The following is a 22,384-nucleotide window of genomic DNA, read 5'->3' as shown; positions in this document are numbered from 1 at the left end:
CTGCGCCACCCAGGGATCCCCTAATGGTGATTATCTTTCAGGAGCACCTTTTACAATCTTATTTTTACATGGAGAGTTTTTATTCACTTCATCTATAGCAATTGAGTCCGTGAGGTAAATAATAAATTCTAAGCTCCTCTCTGTCTTTTAATATATCATTTTGTAAAGATACGGTTCTTAATGCAGTTCACTTTGCAATCATATTTGACTCCTATGCCTTTCTATTCTAATCCGGACTCCCAACTCTGAGAATCCTAAGTGCTATATGCAGTTCTAGATCAAGTTGAAGGAAGAGTAAAATCTGGTCCTAATAGAACAGGGTAAATGAACTAAATTTTAAGTCAATGTAGTAGGATAAAGTGTGTGTGTATATTAAATAGTTTGATAATATAAAATTAAAGACAGTACACTTAAAGGGTTTTAAATTATTTTTCTCATTAAGATTTTAATGTAGGTGTAAATGAAAATTCATTTTAAAAAATTAAAGAAAGTTTCCATTTATTTTTTTAGAATAAAGATTTAGTGCACAAATACAGCCCAAAGCCAACAAAAAAATAGCTTTGCCCTGTCATTTCCCTAAGAAAGCACTGCAGTTACTCAGAATAGGCCAAAAGAAAAACAAACAATCCTCTGAGTTCTAGGCTTCACAAAAGGACCACATATTATACTATGTACATTGATTTGATGTGCAAGTGTGCAATAAATATATACACATACATTCCTATCTGCTTTACATCATTCTAGAGTATTCATAGATCAAGCTGGGATTTAGAAATGTGAAAAGGCCATAACAGTGAAAAAGGAAAAAAAGGATAGAATGGTTTTTAGACCGGTAGAATAATAATGCTTAGCTAGTTAATTACTTTAACTTTGGAGCAAACTATAAAGGTTTTGAAATAAATGGTACCTGTAAGGAGTGCTTACTGCAATAGTTGTTAAATATTATTAGTCAGTTTTTTGATAATAGCACTGACCTAAAATATATGGTGATAATAACATAGCTCCCACTGTCCTAGAATTCCTCTAAAGGGCCAGCTATAGCTATCCAGTATAAGTATGTCGAGTTGTTTCGCTCAGCGTCTTAAAAGATAACTAGCTTATAACCTACTTCTCCTTATGTGGCTACATCAGCTGCTCGTGGTCCCAGTGAAGTATAAAAGAGGATATAAGCTGCCGAAGACTTCACAGAAGAAACAGAGATATCAGAAACTTCATGATCATCAAATTTAAACCACCGCTGTCTTGCCGCATTTTTACAATAGGCAGTGTAGTGGCCTCCATCCAGCCCACCGTAGTGATTCTGTGTCAAACGAGATGGACAATCAGTTCATATTGAGATTACTGACATATTTTAAATAATTCAAAGCTTTCTGTTATTTTCCTATGAAGGAACCACTTGCAACTCTTTCTTTCTAAACAAAATATGAAAATATTTAGTTCACAAGATACTTACTGAAACAGAAAACAAATTATATTTCTTCAAATTGTTCTTTGGGCCAATAACATACTGTGACAAGTCAAGATTTTCTAACGGGAAGTCCACAGAGGTCTGTAATTTCTGTTTCCACCTGCCATCATAGGAAAAACTGCGGAGCAAAACGTGACATTAATTAATACTGACAGACCAAAAATATCAGAATGACTCTAGTTCATTCCTCGATAGTCTAAACTTTTAGCCAGGACCATAAACCCCATTTCAAATACTCAGAATTTCAGTAGTGAAAGGACCTATAAAGACATCTGGCTTCATTTCCTCTTTACAAACAAGAAAACAGAGGCACACAGATATGAAATGACTTGCCCTAAGTCAAACAGCTAAGGGGGTAGAGACGAATCTTACCGTGGTCCCCGGACCCCTAGGCCAGCCAGAACTGTGAGAGGAGTTTTCTACAAAGCCAAAAACCTACAAAGACCCATGTTTATAATGTTAGTCCCCACACATGTCCAGAGGACAGACTACTGCTGGGGAAGCTGGAGCTGGAAACTGTAAGCACACAGACTACACAGGTATCCCCTCCTTTTCAAAAGTTGACATTACGCTGCTTTAATAGAAGACTTACGTTAGTCCTTGTTTTTGCTAACCAAAAGAAATCCAAGAGGATTTCTGCTTTTAAGAAAAAAGGTGAACAGTGAAAATAGCATTTGGCAGTATTTGTTCTGCAGTAAGCTGGTAGAGGCAGCAGGCACCTTGCCAAGCAGCAAGAGTGGCACCACCAAGTCTTTCCCGGAATACTCAGCATCAAGCTGTCGGCATCTGTGTTTTACCTTGACGTATTTTGTGCATCTCTTTGCAAGATGTGTCCTAAGGCATCAGAAAGGCCCAAGAGAAGGTTATTTTTGGGGTTTAGGAATGCTCAAGATTTTCCATATAAATTAATGGTAACTGCTTCTCTGCTTTTCACCGTTTTGCTTTATGAAAGATTTCACAGGAATACTCTACTCTCAGGTAGCAAGGTGAACTATAATGGCATTCCATGATCCTGACATATTCTGCTCCTTTAAACATCAAAATACTGGTATGTTGGTGAACTATTATATCAGAATTTTCAAAAACTGAATTCTGAACCATTTATATTTTCAGATATTCTGCAAAGAGTAAGCAGCATTAAAAATTTTAACTGAACAAATGTGTAATCATTTATAGAATGTTTATACCTCCACAATCCTCAAGAAGACAAAAACTGATTCACAGCCTGCTGTTAAAAATTTTACATGAGAAATTTGAACACGTCAATGTTGAAAATATAACTGCCAAAGAATCTCCAGTAATACAATGAAGCAAATAATTAAAATAGAAGTGCTTTCTTGAAACTAAAATTACAGCTCAATAAAAAGATCAAACAAGACCCACTGTTATCACTCCATGGATAGATTATATACAAAGACCAGAAAAAAAAAAAAATCAAAACACTTAGGACATGTTTTATAACTCTCTATTAGAGGACCAGATCTTTTTCACTGGCTGGAGAAATCTGGACAAAAATGTCTGCACCCAACAATGGCATCCTTAACATCTTTAAGACTACACTTAAATCCTGTATTTCAGGGACGCCTAGGGCACCCCTGAGAAAGAGTCAAGGCACAGCTGGGCAAGTGCCTGACTCTTCGTTTTAGCTCAGGTCGTGATCTCAGGGTCATGAGGTCGAGCCCCACTTTGGGCTCCATGCTCAGTGTGGAATCTAAGACTCTGTCTCAAACTTCTCAGACTTCTCCTCTGTACATGAGCATTCACTATCTAAATAAATCTTTAAAAAATTCTTTATTTCACTTTCAGCCTAGTATTAAATCCTTTTTTAGTTTACTGTTTGATAAATTTTATTGGCTAATCATTTGTATTATACTGTATAAATACATTTTCATTTGATGTTTTATAATATAAAATTATATATAAATATTATAAATAATAAACATAAATATATATTAAATATATTTTTAAGATTTTATTTATTTATTCATGAGAGACAGAGAGAGAGACAGGCACAGACACAGGCAGAGGGAGAAGCAGGCTCCATGCAGGGAGCCTGAAGTGGAAGTGGGACTCGATCCCAGGTCTCCAGGATCACACCCTGGGCTGAAGGTGGTGCTAAACCGCTGAGCCACCCGGGCTGCCCCAAATTTTGTATTTGAAATGTAATAATTAAATTTCCTTTAAAAAAAAAAAAAAAAAAAAAGATGACATTACATGAAAGAGTCATGTAGTCATTTTGCTGTTACTGCAAACACTAAGGTAAGGAACTAGAGTCTCCTCATTTCTGCCTTATTTCCCTAATCAGATATTTTCCTTTGCAATGCATCCTTAGCAGGCAGTACAACAAAATGACTTAGAATGAAGGACTTAGAATTCCTTCATCTAAATGGCAGAAAAAATTGTTTACCGTTTCAGATGCACTAAAAGCACAGGTGGCAACTTCCAGATTTCTATCTTTTTTAAAGAATCCCGTCGAGTTCTGCAATGACTGCAGTAAAACCTGTTGTTATCTGTGAGCTTCTCTTCTTTGGAAAATAATCTAAGGCAATCCTGGAGGCAGAAACAAGTAGCAGTTACTTATTCCTGTCTTCACAGTATCACTGAATGTCTACTCAATAAGTTACTCTGCCAGGCATGAGGGATATAACAGAGAACTAGAAGAAAACAATCCCCTCACAAACTTTATGACCTAGTGGGGAACCCAGATGAGAGAGCCGACCATAACAAGAGTGCAGAGCGTGGTGAGTGCTGCCTACGGTGGAGGGAAGCAGTCCTGCGTGTCTGCACTCTACCTGGTGTCTCAGGAAGTCTTGCTGGAAGAAATGACATTCTCAAGGAAGCAAACACAAAAATATCAACAAGCTAGCTAAATCACACTCTTGTTGTGAGGAAAACAGGCTACTTATTTGATCCCCCTGTGAAGCAAATTCTTGTAACTTTTAAAACTTCTTCAAAATGCAAACTTTAAAAAACATCAATTCTTAAAGTATTTTATAGGAAAATATCTTTTAAAAACTTAAAAAAAAATCTTTTTCTAATATACATAGACAAAAAATAATATACATAGACATAATTAAAACAAAATTTATGTGTAAGTTTCATCTAAAAAAGTATATTTGTATGCATATAAACAGCATTTATTCTACAAATCATTTATTCTTGAGCTTACCTGTAATGTACATTTACTTGTAGAAGCTAAGGGTAGAGACAAATACATGAAGGCCTCAAATGTCCTAGACTTTTTGTGACAGGTGAGGCACTGTACTGTGGATTTGAACTGACCCTGAAAAAGTGCGACAATAATAGATTCATTGAGCTGCTTGTGTTTCTGCCAGGCATGTTCTGCAGCTTTAAAGTCATCAAGGTGATCATTGTTTTCTTCTTTATGTCTCTTCCGATTATCAGCCTGGAAATAAGATTAATATTAAAATTTATATTAATATCTCAAAGTTGACATTTATTTCTTAAAGTTGACATTTAAATATAAAATTGAAAGAATATATGGAATATACTTTGCAGATTTAGAAACATTTTTGTTCCTTTCATGAAAGAGTTCTAATCTCATTAAGTGCTATAAAAAAGTTGTAGCCAAAAATCTTCCTCTAAATCCCACTTTATCAGGAAAGTATGACTTATTTTTTATTTATTAAAGATCTTACTTATTTGAGAGAGAAAGTGTGTGAGGGAGAGGGAGAGAGAATCTGTAGCAGGCTCTGCACAGAGCCCACCTTGGGGCTCAATCTCACAACCATGAGATCATGACCTGAGTTGAAACTAAGAGTTGGACACTTAAATGACTGAGCCACCCAGGCACCCTATATGACTTATTTTATTAAATAGAAATTAATAAAATACATTTTCTTAAGGGATCGGGATTAAGGAGTACACTTGTGATGAGCAATGGCTATTGTATGGAAGTACTGAATCACTATATTGTACACCTGAAACTAATAGTACATTGTATGTTAACTAACTAGAATTCATAAAATACATTTTTAAAATTTTTGTTTTAACTTTATGTTGAAAATTTTGATTTTGAAAAGAAGACATTTCACACATAGCTGGGAGTTAGGGCTACAACTAGACAGGATTTATTTGTTGTCCTAGGCTCATGGATAGATACACACATGTATTTATATTCACCTATATATACACACACATACATGTGTGTAAAATACGATGTATTTTTTTGGTGTGTGTATATATATGTTCAGTGGTAACAGTGATACCAAAGGTATCTGAGAGATATGTGCCTGAGTAACTTTTCACATTAGTCCTTTGGTTATATAAGGTAATTCTTATTTTATAAACAAGGACGAAAATGATATATATAAATATATAATAATAAAGATGTTCAGGTAGTCTATAGCTAATCTTTTAGAAAATTTGTGTTTATGATTTACTTTCACATACATGTGGTCACATAGTACCTCTAACAACTATTTCAAAATTTACAATTTCTCACAATACGATCTATCCTTTTAGTAAACAAATATAAATTATATATTTCTTTTAAAATATTAGATCTATCAGATATGTTTTATAGTTCCCTGCCTTAGTACAAAGTCACTAGATTTGAATAAACTTGCACTGAACAATCACCTATTTAAATTGCTATAAAAATTAGTGTTGAGCAACCCTAAAGAGCCTTTGCAACTTAGAAAAATCAAATTTCTTACTTTATTTAGATCTTCATGGAGACCATCCATTAGGAACAGAAGCAGTTCTTGTGAATCTTGCTGGCTATATCCTGCAAACTGGTCATTGATCTTCCCAATGGTGATTTTAAAGTCCTTTGGACTGATGTACCTGTATTGTCCTGTCCACAGGGCTTTCATAATTATGCCAAATTCTTCAGCCACTTCACCTTTATGCCCCAAGAGATTTGACCTTTGCAAATATAATTACCAATAAATAAATAAATAAAGGAATTTTTAAAAAGTCAAGGTACAGTGGGTTGACAAGGTCAACATTAAACTCTTTACATACTGTAACCCAACACAAGTATTTATTCACAGGTTTATTCCCAAACACTCCTCTGAATCTTACTTTGCTTATACCCCACCAGCATGCTGCTTCTGGGCTGCGAACCTCCAGTTAATTAACTGATGTCCCTACCTTTTTGCACTGCTCCTCTTCTGTCAGTGAGAGGAGAGGAGGCTTTACTCATATTTTCCTTAAGAATAAAGATGTTTTTCCCCTTTCCTAATTTGTCTTCTCTGGAGCTGAGTGGTAAGGAAGTATGGTTATATCACCCTTTTAATACTATATTGTAGTAAGTATGAAATTTCTTTACCTATTAATATCATCCTGGTAACAGTTTCGGTTGAAATAATCAGCCAAATGTGGAGCATTACATAGGCACTGCAGTATGGAGTTCATATAACAAGTATTTCCCAAATTACGAAGTCCAGTGAGAGCTGGTCCAGATCCTCCAAAGACAGGATTGAGGTTCCGAATCTGAGAAGCAGAAAGCCTTGTGATCTCAGCTTTAGGGTAGCATGTTGGCCTGAGGAAGAAAAAACGTACACAAGGTCTTAAAATGCACAGTATCTAAAATTAAGGTTCAGACTACAAATAGCAAACTCCCGCACTGGTATCACAGTACACAGTAATCTTGTAAACAGTTAATAAGTCATAAGGTACTGGGTCTTACAAGACATTTATTATCTAGGTAACACTGGTTATTTTGTGACCCTCCCAAGAAACAAGTATCCTTAACCTCTTATGTGGGTCTATGGTTCTTATACCCTGAGATAGATTCCCTGCTTCTCATGAACACGTACGGTCTTCTGGAAGAGAAGACTCTTTCAAATTCTTTTAAAGTTTAGCATTACTAAATGTTGAACTCAACCAGAATGCCAAACAAAGAATAAAAAATTTATTACTGTGGACAGATATCAAAAGAGGCAGAGATTATTTGGGTACTATTACCCAAAATGCAGAGGTGTGCTGACACATACAGTAGCCACTGGCCACAGGTAGCTATTTAAATTTAAAAGGGGGCACCTGAGTGGCTCAGTCCTTAAGTGCTGGGCTCCCTGCTCAGTGGGGAACCTGCTTTTCTCCCTCTGCCCTCCTGCTCCTGCTGCTTCTTTCTCTCTCAAATAAATACAATTATTTATTAATTATTTAAAAATTCAGCTCCTCAGTTCCACGTCCTACAATTCTAAGTAGCTACTACCATACTGAATAGCACAGATACAGAATGTTTCTACCAACATGTCTACTAAACAGCTTTGGACTAGAGAAGGCTTTTGTTATTTAGTGTATTTGATTTATATGCAGAACTTCTAGAATGGCTATAGCATTAAGAAAAATCTTAATCTTTCTTTTATTATTGATCCTAAACATGCTTCCACCCTGAAAGGAATTTAAGAACAGATTAAACTGATTAAACTATGTTTCAATCAGCATTTCTTTATATGTGCTCAGGTGTATACGTTCATGTACTCCTCTGTTAAATGCATATAAAAATACATAACTGCATGTGTGATTGTCTTAAAAAAACCCCTCGTCTTCAAATTAATAAACTTTAATAAGAATGATGATTCAAGAAAGAAATCTTACCAGTTTTAATAGTGAGCCCTAATATAAACCCATTTATGTATACTTCCATCTATACCCCTCCCTCAAAAAGTAAAGATTAGAAGTGATAAGTAGATCTGACAATTACCTCCTCACAATCCTATCAATCATAAACTAGGAGCATTAGAGGGACCACACCAGGAATACATCTAAATGAAATCTGGTTTGGGAAAATTAACTGAACCTACTGATCATTCACTACTTGTGAAGAAAACAGCAGAAATGCAATGAAGAAAAAGGGAACAGAATAAGATTAGGAGCTGATACACACAATACTTGTCATTTTAATACTATTTAAGTTTGCTTCTATAGTAGAGGTGGAGTTAAAAAAAAAAAAAAGTTTGGAATTTGAGAGCTGCAACAAGATAAACTCAACAATCCCAGAGATTATGGTCCCTGAAGAGAAATTTAGGGACCATGGAGGTTTATGGAAAACTTCTAGGTAGTTCTATACTATGCTGCCCTAAAATATAATAATGTACATTCTATATTAATGTATATCTACACTAATACTTATTATGATCATTTTCCCTGATATATTTAAGTTAGCACTTGGGATAAAAACCAAGGAATTTAATCCATTCATATTTTCCTCTGTGCTAAATAACAATGGCTGGTATAACCATCCTCAGAAATTTCTGACTCCCTGGTATTAATAAACTAGTATGTTTAGAGTAGAAGTTTTCAAATATAGCAGATTACTTTAGTTCTAAGAATTAGGATAAACTCACTTGTTTTCCCGATTAACTGTTGGAGTTACTGTTGGCTTCCTCTTCTCTTCCTCTTGAATAGCCTGGGTTATATCTGGGGAGGAGTAGGAGCGCTTCAGTTTGGACGGTTCCCTATCCCGCTCAGCAGGAATCTGTGGCTTGGCTTTATGAGTTGGAGGGGTGGAAGGAGGTGCAGATGAAGGAGCCATTTCCGGTGGATACATATGAACAGTGTTGGTAGGTGAATGATAATAACGAAAAGTTCCAGTGATTGGGTCAAGAAACTTAGATGGAAAAGAAACAAAACAACAGGTCAAAAAAAAAAAATCACTCAAAAGTATTCCACTGCTAAATTTACTTTTGGATTAAAATAATTTGAATAAAATGGTAATAATCACTTCCATAATTCAACTTCCAAAGAACTCTGGGTATTGGAAAAATTAACTGTTTCTAAGTAACAAATGCCAAAAATGCTCATCTATCGTAGCCATCATCTCAGATTGGATATACTGAGAAATCTAACCCTGCTGTAATTAGGGAAATAATCTATGTCCTCCATAATGAAGAAACAGAATTGACTCTGCATTAGAGAAGATGCAGAATAAACAACAACAAAAAAAAGCTTTTTAGAAAAGAACACATGTTATTTATTTATGTGCTTATTTTGAGTTTTACCTTGGCCCACCCAGAAGGCAGTCCTGGTACGATCCTCCCCATTTCTTCACTTCGTGCTCTTGTTAAAGGTTCTCTAGCCTAGATTAAAAACAAAACAAAACAACAAAAAAAGGTTAAATTTTGCCATATACAAACTTAAGCTACTTGTCCAAAAAACCAAAAAGCCTTGTGTTGGCTGCCCTTTAATATTTTTATTTTTATTTTATTTTTTTTCCTTTAATAGTTTTAAAATCAACTTTAAAAATTAAGAACTGTATGTGGTCTCAAAGTCCAAATACTGCAGCAAAGAGAAAAGGAATATGTGTACATACAAGCCCACAATGATGGCAGTTTTTAAAGTTTCTTTTAAAAAAATAAAAACACAAAGACAATTTCACCCAAAAGAAATGAAAACATATTTCCACACAAGGACTTGTTTGCAAATGTTCACAGCAACATTATTGATAATAGCCCAAAAGAAGCAGAAGCAATCCAAATATTCATTATCTGGTGAATGAATAAAATGTATGTGGTATATTCACACAAGGGAATACTATTCAGTAAATATAAAAGAATAACTACTGATACATGTTACAACATGGATGAATCTCAAAAAATTATACTAGTGAGGACACCTGGGTGACTTCCTAAATTTTTAAAAAGGCTGAATATACCATTGTATGTATATGTCACATCTGTTTATATAATTCATCTGTGGATGGATATTTGGGTTGCTTCTATCTTTTGGCTATTTGGCTATTGCAAATAACACTGCTATGAACTGCTTTCAATTCTTTTGGGTATATACCTAGAAGTAGAACTGCTGGATCATGTAGTAAGACCTAGATATTTTCTAATTTCATAAAATGAGTAGAATATATTATTACACTTTAAATAGGAAGACAAACATCTATTCCTTTTTAGCATATAAATGGATCAATCATGTAAAAACAAAAAACCAGCTATGAAAGGAAAGATTTCTTCAGAAAGTAGATTTTCAGATGGAGGATGAAAATACAGTAAAGACAACCATGTGATTATAAACCATGTGTTTCCCCCAACCCAATGAACTACTACTACTTACTTTATTTCTTTCGAGGTCTTCTGTATTCTCTCTAAAAGTTCCAGTCTTTAGAATTCCACTTTCTGGTTGTCCTTTAATCTTAACAGGCTGTAAAATTATTAAAATTTCAGAAATGAAAACTTTAACTGTCCTCCAATATGAACTTGCCTATCAATCACTAGCTAATACAAGTAAATCCATCAGACTGAAAATATAAAAGAAAAAAAAAAAAGACCTGAAGAGTTTATTTAGTTTTACTGTCAAAGTAGATATTTTTAGCTAAAGGTGATAGAGCCCCTGTGGGATTTCCTAACACTAAAGATAAAAAAGAAAAGAAACTGATGATCAATGGTGGGGAGTGTGCATATCATGGTGGATAGGGAAGCACTGACTCATGATACAAGGCCAACTATAAGTTGCTGGTCATCAGTGTATATTCACCATGACCTCTTTGGAACACTGTTCTTTTATTTTAATTTCACATGATTTGGTTGCCTTCAAAGTGGTCATGTTCTCCTAAAATGAACATACTGAAGAGAATGGAGAGATTATAAGATATTCATACAGAAAAATATTCAAAAGTACAAAATCCATTTTATATCCTCTTGGAACCTATCATAGGTGCCTTCAAAGAATTCACTTTGATTTTATAGTTTATTTTAAAAATAACTAAAGTAAAAACTTCTAAATATTTGTGATAATTTTAATAAATTTTATTCCAGAATAAATTATGTATTTTTGACTACTGTTATTTATTTTTTAAAGATCTTAATTATTTATTTGAGAGAGAGAGAGAGAGAGAGAGAGAGAGAAAGAGATAGGCAGGCAGAGACACAGGCAGAGGGAGAAGCAGGCTCCATGCAGGGAGTGCGACACAGGACTCCATCCCGGGACTGCAGGATCAGGCCCTGGGCTGAAGTCGGCGCCAAACCACTGAGCCGCCTGGGCTGCCCAATATTTTGCCTACTTTTAAAAGCATACCGTGTGTGTGTGTGTGTGTGTATGTATATATATACATATATATATACATACACACACATATATATACATATATATACACACACACACAATTTTTTCAATGTGTTATATATAATAAGTAACATCAAAAACTAATGTGATAATCACAGGGCTATTTAGATTTGTAGGGCTATCTGGCATAAATGCTTTTACTTCTTACGACTGCCTGCCCCTAAGTGAACCAAGATAGAAAGGAAGTGGCTTTGGAATCTTACTGCACATAGGCCCTGAGGCTAATTACTTAACTTCTAAGTTTCAACTTTATTTCTGAATTGAATACCTCATGACCTTATCATTAGAAGTATAAAGTAATACAGGAAAAATACTTGGTGTATAACAGCTACTCAATGGACAATAATTAAATTGTAATAGCTCAATTCTGAGCCTCCCATGAATAAAGTGAGAACATTTAGTACATGGGCTTCATTTCCCTAACTTTAGGTGTTTGGAAGGTTTTTGTTTGTGATCTATACATTTTTTATGAAAGAGCATGCATGTGAATGGGGTGGCGGAGGGGCAGAGGGAGAGAGGATCTTATATAGGCTCCATGCCCAGTGCAGAGCCTAACACAGGGGCTCAATCTAATGACCCTGAGATCATGACCTGGGCCAAAACCAAGAGTTGGCTGCTCAACCAACTGAGCCACCCAGGTGCCCAAAGGGCTATATTTTTGATAGTTAAGGTTAACTAGGTAAGTGTTCCCCAGATAAGTACACCATTAATATGAATTGTTAATATTGGTTTATGCCTGAACTGCTGCTTCAGAACTATAAACAGAAGCTATAACTGTTCTTGCTATTTTAAAGGGAAAGGCATTGTTAATTGTATAATACAGGAAACAAAATAAAAAACATATATGTTATTATTAGGTTAAAGAACAAAAAAATGTTCCCCAAAATTAGGGGAATGAATTTTGGGAAATAACCAAGGGTAGAAAAAGGCAACATTAATGGGATCATTGTCAATATTATTGATTAGATGAAGCAGCAAACAAACTGACAATAGACGTGACCACAAAAACCACTATACACAAAGATAAATGTTGGACCATTTAGATGTCATTGATTTTGGACATATTTTAAGTAGACAGAAGCTCTATCATATACGTATTTGGCACCTAAATCCTCCACATTGAGAGGAAGATTGTATTTCACTCAAATCTTCTGATGAACATACAGCACATATAAAAATGAAGAGTGTAGTTACCTCAATTGCTAAAAAATACTGCATTTCATAGACAAAAAAAAAGCAACCCTACTCCCAGTCAACCAAAGGAGAGTAGAAGAGCAAATGTAGATGGATCAGTACAAATCGCCCACTAGAAAATTACTTAAAAGATCTGTCCTATTTGTGGAATGCCACTGGTGTCATCTTTTTATAACACAATTTATTTCACTTACTTGGCAGTTTGTACTGTTTGTTTCTGCTCACCTTGCCTGAATTTGCATCTCCTGCCACAGAGGCATGGGGCACATCTCCCACTGCTTTCTTCTGCAGTTCTGGGGTGGGACACCTTTTGCCCCTATCTTCTGCAGATTTCTTGGCATCAGTAGTTTCATGTTCACTTTTACTTTGTCTTTTTACTCCTGTTATTTCTCTGCTCCTCTTTGAAGTTTCTTTATCTTCTTTCTTAACCTGTTCACTTTCTCTCTTTTCCATTTCTTCTTTTGCTTTCTGTTGCTTCTCAGTGATTTCATTTTCTTCAGCTTCTTGTTTCTTTCTGGCTTTTTGTTCTTGTTCTTCTCTCCTCAGTTTCTCTTTCTGTTCTTCTTGCTGCCTTTCTCGAAGTTCTTTTTCTTGTTTGTTTTTCTCCATTAGAAGAGCAGTTTCTGCATGAATACGAGCCTTTTCTTCATCTGTTAACATGGCAGTCGGAGGGGGAAATACTGGCTTTGTGGAACGATCAGGAACTACTTTTCCATCCTGAGGAGACTGTTGCTCGTGATCTTTATTTTCAGATTTTATTTTATCTTCAGGCAATTTGACTGCTGGTTTTTTAGTACGATCAATCTACATCAACAAAAACAGAGCAAAACCTCTTTTTGTCAAAGTCCAGGAATGTAACCTCAGTTCTTGAAATCAAGTTGTTCTGAAAGAATAGTCACTTTATGGAGGCAACATATGCCAGAATATCTGTGTCTGTCAAGATTTCTCATAAGGCACCTGGTACTTACTTCTTCTTGATTCCATACTTTCAATACACCATGATATGTTCTGTACATGGAAGAGTTCATCTAAAACATAAAACCTGGCCATACCTAGATTTAAGTTCCATTTCCACATATCCAATTGCTTACTCAACATCTGCATGTCAGTGTCTCACATACACACCACCAATCTAACATGGTCAAAACTGATTACGTAATAATTCCCCTACAAACATGGTCCTTATCTCATGATGTAACCCCTATCCAAATCGTAGCTCATACCAGAAAATTGAGTTTATGTCCTCCGCCTGCCCTTATGCAGTCTGATGATTTTCTTCCTCTACCTGTCCACCAAACAAGTCCATGCCAACATACTCTCTACATTGTTTCCAATTAGTTGTCCCACCTCTTTTCTTACCTCCCTTCTAATCTCCACACTGTAGCCAGAGTAATCATTTTAAAAGAAATATGACTATGTTCCTCATGAATGTAAACAGCTACTCACTGTACTCAGTTTACATCTAAAATCTTTACCATGCATAGGATGGCCCTGTGTGGTCCCACTTCTACCTATTTCTCTAATCTCATAGACCACTCTATACATCAAGTATATCACATTCCCACGCCTACCTCTGCCTTTTTAATTCTTCAAAGATGCATGCTCCTTCCCAACTCAGGCCTTTGTACCAGCTATTCATCTAGATAATGACTATTACAACTTTAGGTCATGGCTGAAATATCTCTCCCTTAGGAAAGATTTCCGAAATCCCCAAAATAGCCCAGTCCCCTAATGTATGGTCTCTTAATACCCTCTTCTTTTCCCTCATAATATTATTGGGATCTTAATAAATATTATAATTACTTGTTTAAAATCTTTCTTCCCTCTTAGCATAAAAGCTCCAGGAGGGTAAAGACTGTGTCTGACACAGAGCAAATAAATATGTTGCCAAGGGAATGAATAAAATATTCCATAACAACTTTCATAACTTAGGTAAGTTACTAATTACAAGTTAGGTAAAAAACCATCTGAATTCCTAAATTAATGAGTTAAATGTTTATTATCTCACTTTAATAGCATACTAACCCTATAAAATTGTTAGAAGTGATCCTAAGATCATTTTTTTGAAAATGCAATTTACTGAAACAAGTATAAAAATTTATAAGAATATCTGCCAGTAACAACCTGCATGGTGTTCTTATAAAACATATTGTACAGACTGCAATATAGTGAAGAATATAGTGAAATCATTCCTTTGTTCCTCATTTCTCTTTTTGCCTCTTTAAAAATCTATTTCCTCCTCTTCTTTTCTACATTTGAGAATGAAGTGGGAAGAACCACTATGAGGATAAGGATAATAAAAAGTGGACAGGAACCAAAATAAATATTTCCATATACATTTTAACTCAATCTATTTCACTCTCATTTTAAAAGCATAACTATTATCATGTTACTTTCAACTTTAAAATTCTGCAAGTTTCCTTGTGCCTACAGGATAAAATTCCAATTTGATAGCATATCTCTTGATGACTCTTGTCCATCTTCCAATCTTATCTACTATCACATTTGTCTGTCTCCAACAGAGAGCTGTGTCTAAGCATGTCAAAACTACTCACTGGTTCCAGAGCATGCTTTGTTCCTTTAGTCACAAAATCTTCTACTTGTCTCTTTAATCCTCAAATCCTATTGTACTCTTATAGCAGCCCAGATAAAAATACTGCCTTTTCCATGAAGACCTGATACCCTCAGTCAAAAGTTCTTTCCTTGCTCTGTGCTCCAGTGACTACTTGAGCAATTATGACATTCTGCCTTATATTTTTGCTGTCTTTGTAGAAGTCTCTCCTTCTAAACATCAGATAGAATCCATAGCTTAATCATATTTATAAACATTTATGTTGTCTTTCACATAGAAAAACCTCAAAATATATTAGGTAAATTTGCACATATCTCAGAAAGTCACAGGAGGATTATGGTTCAAATAACATGCTGATCAAGTTTAAAGGAAGTGCAATAACATAAGCTCTTTTTTCAATTTCTTAAATTCATGTTTTTAGAAGAGTTGCCCAAACAAATACTGTTTAGTCTTGAGATTTGCTTTTTTTGTTTTTACTTTTTAAAAAAGATTTATTTATCTGAAGATTTAGTCTGAAATATTAAAAGCAGAAGACCTTTAAAAAAATGAAAAAATGAACTATCTCATTTCACGACAAAAAGTTTTCTATTCATAGCCTGTTGCACAAATCAAATGGAATCCACTTCAAATGTGAAATACTGTTGAAATACATCTGAAAAAAATTTATTTTTTTTTAAAGATTTTATTTATTTATTCATGAGAGACAGAGAGACAGAGAGAGAGAGGCAGACATACAGGCAGAAGGAGAAGCAGGCTCCACGCAGGGAGCCCGATGTGGGACTCGATCCCCGGACTCCAGGATTGTGCCCTGGGGCTGAAGGCGACGCTAAAACCACTGAGCCACCCAGGGATCCCCCTGAAAAGAAATTTAAAAGTGAATGCTATAAAAAAAATCTTATTGGAAAATTCATAGGGGAGAATGAGTTTACCTTCTTTTGAGTAAAATGCAGAGGGGAAAAAAGCTGCATTTTTATAGTGACACACTGGTTATTTAAAATCATTTAAATAATTATTGTTAAAATGTGACTGTTGGAGCAGGGATCAAGATGGTGGAGTAGGAAGATCCTGAGCTCACCTCCTTCCACAGACACACCAAAAATACAACTAAATATAGACAAACTCGGGATCCCTGGGTGGCGCAGCGGTTTGGCGCCTGCCTTTGGCCCAGGGCGCGATCCTGGAGACCCGGGATCGAATCCCACATCGGGCTCCCGGTGCATGGAGCCTGCTTCTCCCTCTGCCTGTGTCTCTGCCTCTCTCTCTCTCTATCATAAATAAATAAAAATTAAAAAAAAAATAAATAAATATAGACAAACTCTCTGAGAATGACCCGAATACTAGCAAAACAGCTCTTCCACAACTAAAAATATAAATTAAAAGCCACATTCAGAAAGGTAAGAGGGGCAGGCAGAGGCAGTCAACACCTACACACCTGTTACGGCAGTATACAAATGGTAGGAATAATCACAAATGTGGAGGTCCTCCCTGAGGAGGGGTTTACACCCTACATTAGGCACCCTTACCCAAGGGATCTGTACAGGAAAGATGAGCCACTATAACATCTGGCTATGAAAATCAATGGGGCTTATCTCCAGGATAGCACAAGGGCCAGAGAACACTGAGACTCTGCTCTTAAAAGTGCCAGGCCACAGATTCACTTGTTCCCAGACCAAACAGAAAGCTAAGAGTTTGAAAAGCACCTGGGCCATACATGAAGGAAATATATTAACTAATTTTAGGGTATGTGCAGTAGGGGCATGGATCTATAGGGACTCCCTCCAAGAATGGAAGTGCTTACAGGCACCACTCTAACACTCTTTCCATATGCCCTGCTACCACCGTTCATCCTACTTGTATTCTTCTATGGATCAGCCCTGCCCAATGTGCATACACTGGTAGGTGCCCATCCAAAGCAGTTCCTGCTCATCCACACCTGGTAGGCAGCCAAAGACAGTAGTCCCCTAAAGCAACTCCTACTGGCGTGGGAGAGGTGTCAGTTCTACTCAGCAGCATGCCCAAAACAGCTGTGATTGGGCCTCTCAGCCACCCACAAGAGACCAGTCCTGCTCACTAAGTATTCCTGCAGCAGTCTCAACCTAGCCACATCAGAGGGGCACACACAGCCCACAGAGAGGATACCCCTGGAGTGCCTGGTTCTAGTGACTAGGGGGAGACTGCACATCTGGGCCCATAGGGCATCTTCTACCTGAGGCCACTCCTTCAAGACCGGGAGATGCAGTTGACCTACCTAACAGAAAAACACAGAGAGTCAAGCAAAGTGAGGAGACAGAGCTATATGTTCAAAACAAAAACAAGATAAAACCTCAGAAAAAGAACCAGAGATAAGCAATCTACCTGATAAAAGAGTTCAAAGTAATGTTCATAATGATATTCACCAAAATCAGAAGAAATGGATGAATGCACTAAGAACTTTAATAAACAAGTAGAACTTTAACAAGTAGAAAATATAAAACAGAACCAATCAGAGCTGAAGAATGAAAGTAACTGAAATGAAAAATTCACTAGAAGGAATCAAAAACAGATTAAAAAATGCAGAAAAACAGATCAGTGATCTGGAAGACAGAGTGGTAGAAATCACTCAAGTTAAACAACAAAAAAAACTTAAAAGAGGGCAGTTTAAGGGATGATTGGGACAATATCAAGTGTACTAATATTTGCATTACAGGGCTATCAGAAGGTAAAGGGAAAGAGAAAAGGGCAGAAAACTTATTTGAAAAAATATAACTGAAATCTTCCTAACCTAGAGAAGAAAGCAGATAATCCAGGTTTAGGAAGCAGAGAACCCAAAACAAAATGAAACAAAGAGATCTACATCAAGATATAATAATTAACATGTCAAAGATTAAAGATAGAGAATTTTTAAAGCAAGAGAGACACAAAAAGTTACCTATTAGGGAAACTCTCTAAGGCTATCAGCTGATTTTTCAGCAGAAACTTTGCGGGCCAGAAAGGACTGTCATAATGTATTCAACAGCTGAAAGGAAAAGCCTAAAACCAAGAATACTCTACTTGGCAAGGTTATCATTCAGAATTAAATATGAGATAAAGAGTTTCCCAGACAAACAAAAGTTAAAGGAGTTCACCATCACTAAACCAGCCACACAAGAAAGGTTAAATGAACTCTAAATAGAAAAGGCCATAACTAGAAGTAAAATTAAACAAAACAAAACAAAACTCACTGGGTAAAATCAAACATAGTAAAGGTAGGGAATAAATTCTAAAGCTACCATGGAGATTATGACAAAAGTAATAAAATCAAGTATACTTTTAATAAAGAATTATAAAAATAAAACATATAAAGTATGTCAGAAATATAAAATGTGGAGGAGCACCTTGATGGCTCAGTTTCTTGGTTTCAACTCAGCTTGTGATCTCAAGGGTGGTGAGACTGAGCTTCATACTCAACAGGGAGTCTGCCTGAAGATTTCCTCCCTCTGCCCCTCCTCCCACTCTAGCATATGCTCTCTTCTCACCCAAAATAAATATCTTAAACAGGGGGGGGGGAGTAGGAATATAAAATATGGGTGGGATGGATTAAAATGCCCTGGTTTTAATGTGTTTGTAGTTAAGTGACCATCAACCTAATATATATTGGTTGTGTGTGTGTGTTTATATACATATGTAAGATGTTATATATGAACCTAATGCTACCAAAACCCAAAACCCTGTAGTAGATACAAGAAAAAATAAAGAGAAAGGAATCTAAATAAAACATTAGAGAAAGTCACCAAATCACAAGGGAAGAGAGCAAGAGAAGAAAAAAGGAACAGAAAAGAGCTACAAAAACAATCAGAAGAAATTAACAAAATGGCAGTAAGTACATACTGTACAGTAAGTACAATAATCAGTTTGAATGTAAGTGAACTAAGTGCTATAATCAAAATGCACAGGGTGGCAGAATGGATAAAAGAATAAGGCCCATCTAATACGCTGCCTACAAGAGACTTCAGACCTAAAGACACGTAACAGACTAAAAGCGAAAGGATGGAAAAAGAAAGTCCATGCAAATGGAAGCAAAACACACAAGAACCCCAAAACCTGGGGTAGCAACATTTTTATCAAGCAAAATATTTTTTAAAACAAAGAGGGTCATTCTATGATGATAGATCAATCCAGTAAGGAGATGTAACAATTATAAATATCTATGCACCCAACTTAGGAGCACTTAAATATATAAAGCAAATATTAACAGATATAAAGAAAGAAATTGATCTTAATACAATAATTGCAAGGGATTTTAACACCATACTTATTACATCAATGGACAGATCATCCAGAACAGAAAATAAACGAGGGAAACAGTAGCTTTGAAGGACACATTAGACCACATTAATCTAACAGACATACACAGTACATTCCATGTCCAAATCGCAGAATATATTCTTTTCAAGTGCACATGAAACCTTCTCCAGGACTGATCACATGTTAGGCCACAAAACAAGTCTCAATACATTTAAGATGACTGAAATCGTATCAAGCATCTTTCCCAACCATAACAGTATGAAACTAGAATTACAAGAAAAAATTAGGAAAGAAAACAAACAGAGCAAATGGTTCAAGGAAATTAAAAAATTCACAGAAACAAATGAATATGAAAACACGATGGTTCAAATCTTTGGGATACAGCAAAAATAGTTCTAAGAGGTAAGTCTATGGAAATATATGCCTACCTCAAGAAACAAGAAAAAATCTCAAATAGAAAACTCTAACTTTGTACCTAAATACACAAGAAAGAGAACAAAGCCCAAAAATAGCAGAAGAAAGGGAATAAAATAGAGCAGAAATAAATGAAATAGTAAAATAGAAAAGATCGATGAAATCAAGAGCTGGTTCTTTGAAGAGATGAACAAAACTGATAAATCCTTAGCCAAGCTCATCAAGAAAACCAAAGTGGACTCAAAATCAGCAATAAAGGAGAAGAAATATCAACTGATATCACAGAAATACAAAAGATTATAGAAGATTGTAAAAAATTACATGCCAACACACTCACTGGACTAGGAAAAATGGGTAAATTCTTTGAAAAAATATAATCTTCCAATCAGGAACAACAGAAAATCTGAATAGACTGATTACAGGCATACTTTGTTTTACTGCACTTCACAGACATTATGTTTTTTAAAAACTAAAGGTTTTGGCAACCCTGAGTCAAGTAGGTCTATTAGTGTCATTCCTCCAATAGCATTTACTCCATGTCTGTGTTACATTTTTGTAATTCTCACAATATTTCAAACATTTTATTGTTACTTTATGTCATGGTAATTTATGATCAATGATCTTTAATGTTACTTTTTTTCCAGTGCCATGAAGCACATCCATATGATTTAAAAACTACTGCATATATTCTGATTGCTCCATGGACCAGGTGTTCCCCAGTCTCTCTCCCTGTCCTTGGGCCTCTTTATTCCACAAGACACGATATTGAAATTAGATAAGTGAAAAACCCTGCAATGATTTCTTAAGTGTTCAAGTGAAAGGAAAAGTCATCACTTTGATTTTTTGTGAATATATATATATATATTCTTTTTAATTTTAGAGAGAAAGCATGAAGGGGAAAGAGGCAGGGAGAGGGGCAGAGGAAGAGGGAGAAAGAGAATCCCAACCAGACGCCATCCTGAGTGTGAAACCTGATGTGGGGCTTGATCTTACAATCCTGAGATTATGACCTGAGCCAAAATCAAGAGTCAGACAGATGCTTAACTGACTGAGCCACCCAGGTACCCTGACATCTAGCAATTTAAATCAAAAGCTAGAAACAATTAAACTTAATGAGGAAAGCATGTCAAAAGCCGAGATAGGCCAAAAGCTAGGCCTTGTGTCAAAAAACCAAACTGAAAATACAAAGAAATTCTTGAAAAATATTTTAAGTGTTATTCCAGTGAACACAAGAATAAGAAAGTGAAACAGCCTGAATGCTTATATAAGAAAGTTGTAATGGGGGATCCCTGGGTGGCGCAGCGGTTTGGCACCTGCCTTTGGCCCGGGGCGTGATCCTGGAGACCCGGGATCGAATCCCACGTTGGGCTCCCTGCATGGAGCCTGCTTCTCCCTCTGCCTGTGTCTCTGCCTCTCTGTCTCTCTCTGTGTGACTATTATGAATAAATAAATAAAATATTTAAAAAAAAAAAAAAAAAAGAAAAGAAAGTTGTAATGGTCTGGATAGAGGGACAAATCAACCACATTCCCACAAACCAAAGCCTAATCCAGAGTAAGGCCTTGACTTTCTTCAGCTCTATGAAGGCTGAAAGAGGTGAAGAAGCTGGGTGAAAAAAAAAAAAATTGATTTCAGCAAAGCTTAGGTCATGAGGTTTAAGGAAAGCAGATGCCTAACATAAAAGTTCAAGGTGAAGCAGCAGGTGCTGATGTAAAAGCTCCAGCAAGTTATCTACGAGATTTAGCTAAGATAATTAATATATATGAAACAGTCTTATATTGGACAAGAGGTTGTCTAGGACTTTGATAGCTGGAGAAGAGAAGTGAATGTCTAGCTTCAAGACTTCAGAGGACAGGTTGACTCTCTTTAGAGGCTAATGCAGCTGGTGACTTTCGGTTAAATCTAGTGCTCACTGACCATTCTGAAAATCCTAGGGGCATTAGGAATTATGCTACATCTACTCTGCCTGTGCTCTATCAATGGAACAACAAAGTGTGGATGACAGCACATCTGTTTACACCATGGTTTACTGAATATTTTAATTTTTAATTTTAATTTTTATTTATTTATTTATGATAGTCACAGAGAGAGAGAGGCAGAGACACAGGCAGAGGGAGAAGCAGGCTCCATGCACCAGGAGCCCGACGTGGGATTCGATCCTGGGTCTCCAGGATCGCGCCCTGGGCCAAAGGCAGGCGCTAAACCGCTGCCCCACCCAGGGATCCCTACTGAATATTTTAAGCACACAAAAAGACCTACTCTTCAGAAGAGACTCCTTTTAAAAAATTCCTGCTCATTGACAATGTACCTGGTAACCCAAGAGTTCTGATTGAGATTATAAAAAGATTAATGTTTTCATGCCTGTTAACATAAAATCCATTCTGCAGCGCACTGATCAAGAAGTCATGATAACTTTCAAGTCTTAATTAAG

General features: G+C 36.0%; 1 protein-coding gene across 2 annotated transcripts in view; it reads right to left on the bottom strand.

Moving 5' to 3' along the window:
* Window positions 1-415: 415 nt before the first annotated feature.
* Window positions 416-22,384, bottom strand: part of USP8 (ubiquitin specific peptidase 8) — a 66,240-nt gene continuing 44,271 nt past the window's right edge. Inside the window, exons 11-20 of one of the 2 annotated variants that reach the window (XM_077881068.1) lie at window positions 12,932-13,510; window positions 10,505-10,591; window positions 9,442-9,519; window positions 8,788-9,050; window positions 6,765-6,977; window positions 6,148-6,358; window positions 4,638-4,874; window positions 3,876-4,018; window positions 1,454-1,586; window positions 416-1,300 (exon numbers count right to left, since the gene is read on the bottom strand). In XM_077881068.1, coding sequence (XP_077737194.1) covers window positions 1,115-1,300; window positions 1,454-1,586; window positions 3,876-4,018; window positions 4,638-4,874; window positions 6,148-6,358; window positions 6,765-6,977; window positions 8,788-9,050; window positions 9,442-9,519; window positions 10,505-10,591; window positions 12,932-13,510 — 2,130 coding nt within the window. In that variant the 3' untranslated portion in view covers window positions 416-1,114. The remainder of the gene's footprint in view (window positions 1,301-1,453; window positions 1,587-3,875; window positions 4,019-4,637; window positions 4,875-6,147; window positions 6,359-6,764; window positions 6,978-8,787; window positions 9,051-9,441; window positions 9,520-10,504; window positions 10,592-12,931; window positions 13,511-22,384) is intronic. The other variant, XM_077881069.1, reaches the window with a different exon arrangement.

This window comes from Canis aureus, chromosome 32 (genome assembly GCF_053574225.1).
Source record: "Canis aureus isolate CA01 chromosome 32, VMU_Caureus_v.1.0, whole genome shotgun sequence".
Classification (NCBI taxonomy): Eukaryota; Metazoa; Chordata; class Mammalia; order Carnivora; family Canidae; genus Canis; species Canis aureus.
The sequence above is the reverse complement of the archived record's forward strand: the minus strand, read 5'-3'. Positions and strand labels throughout refer to the sequence as shown.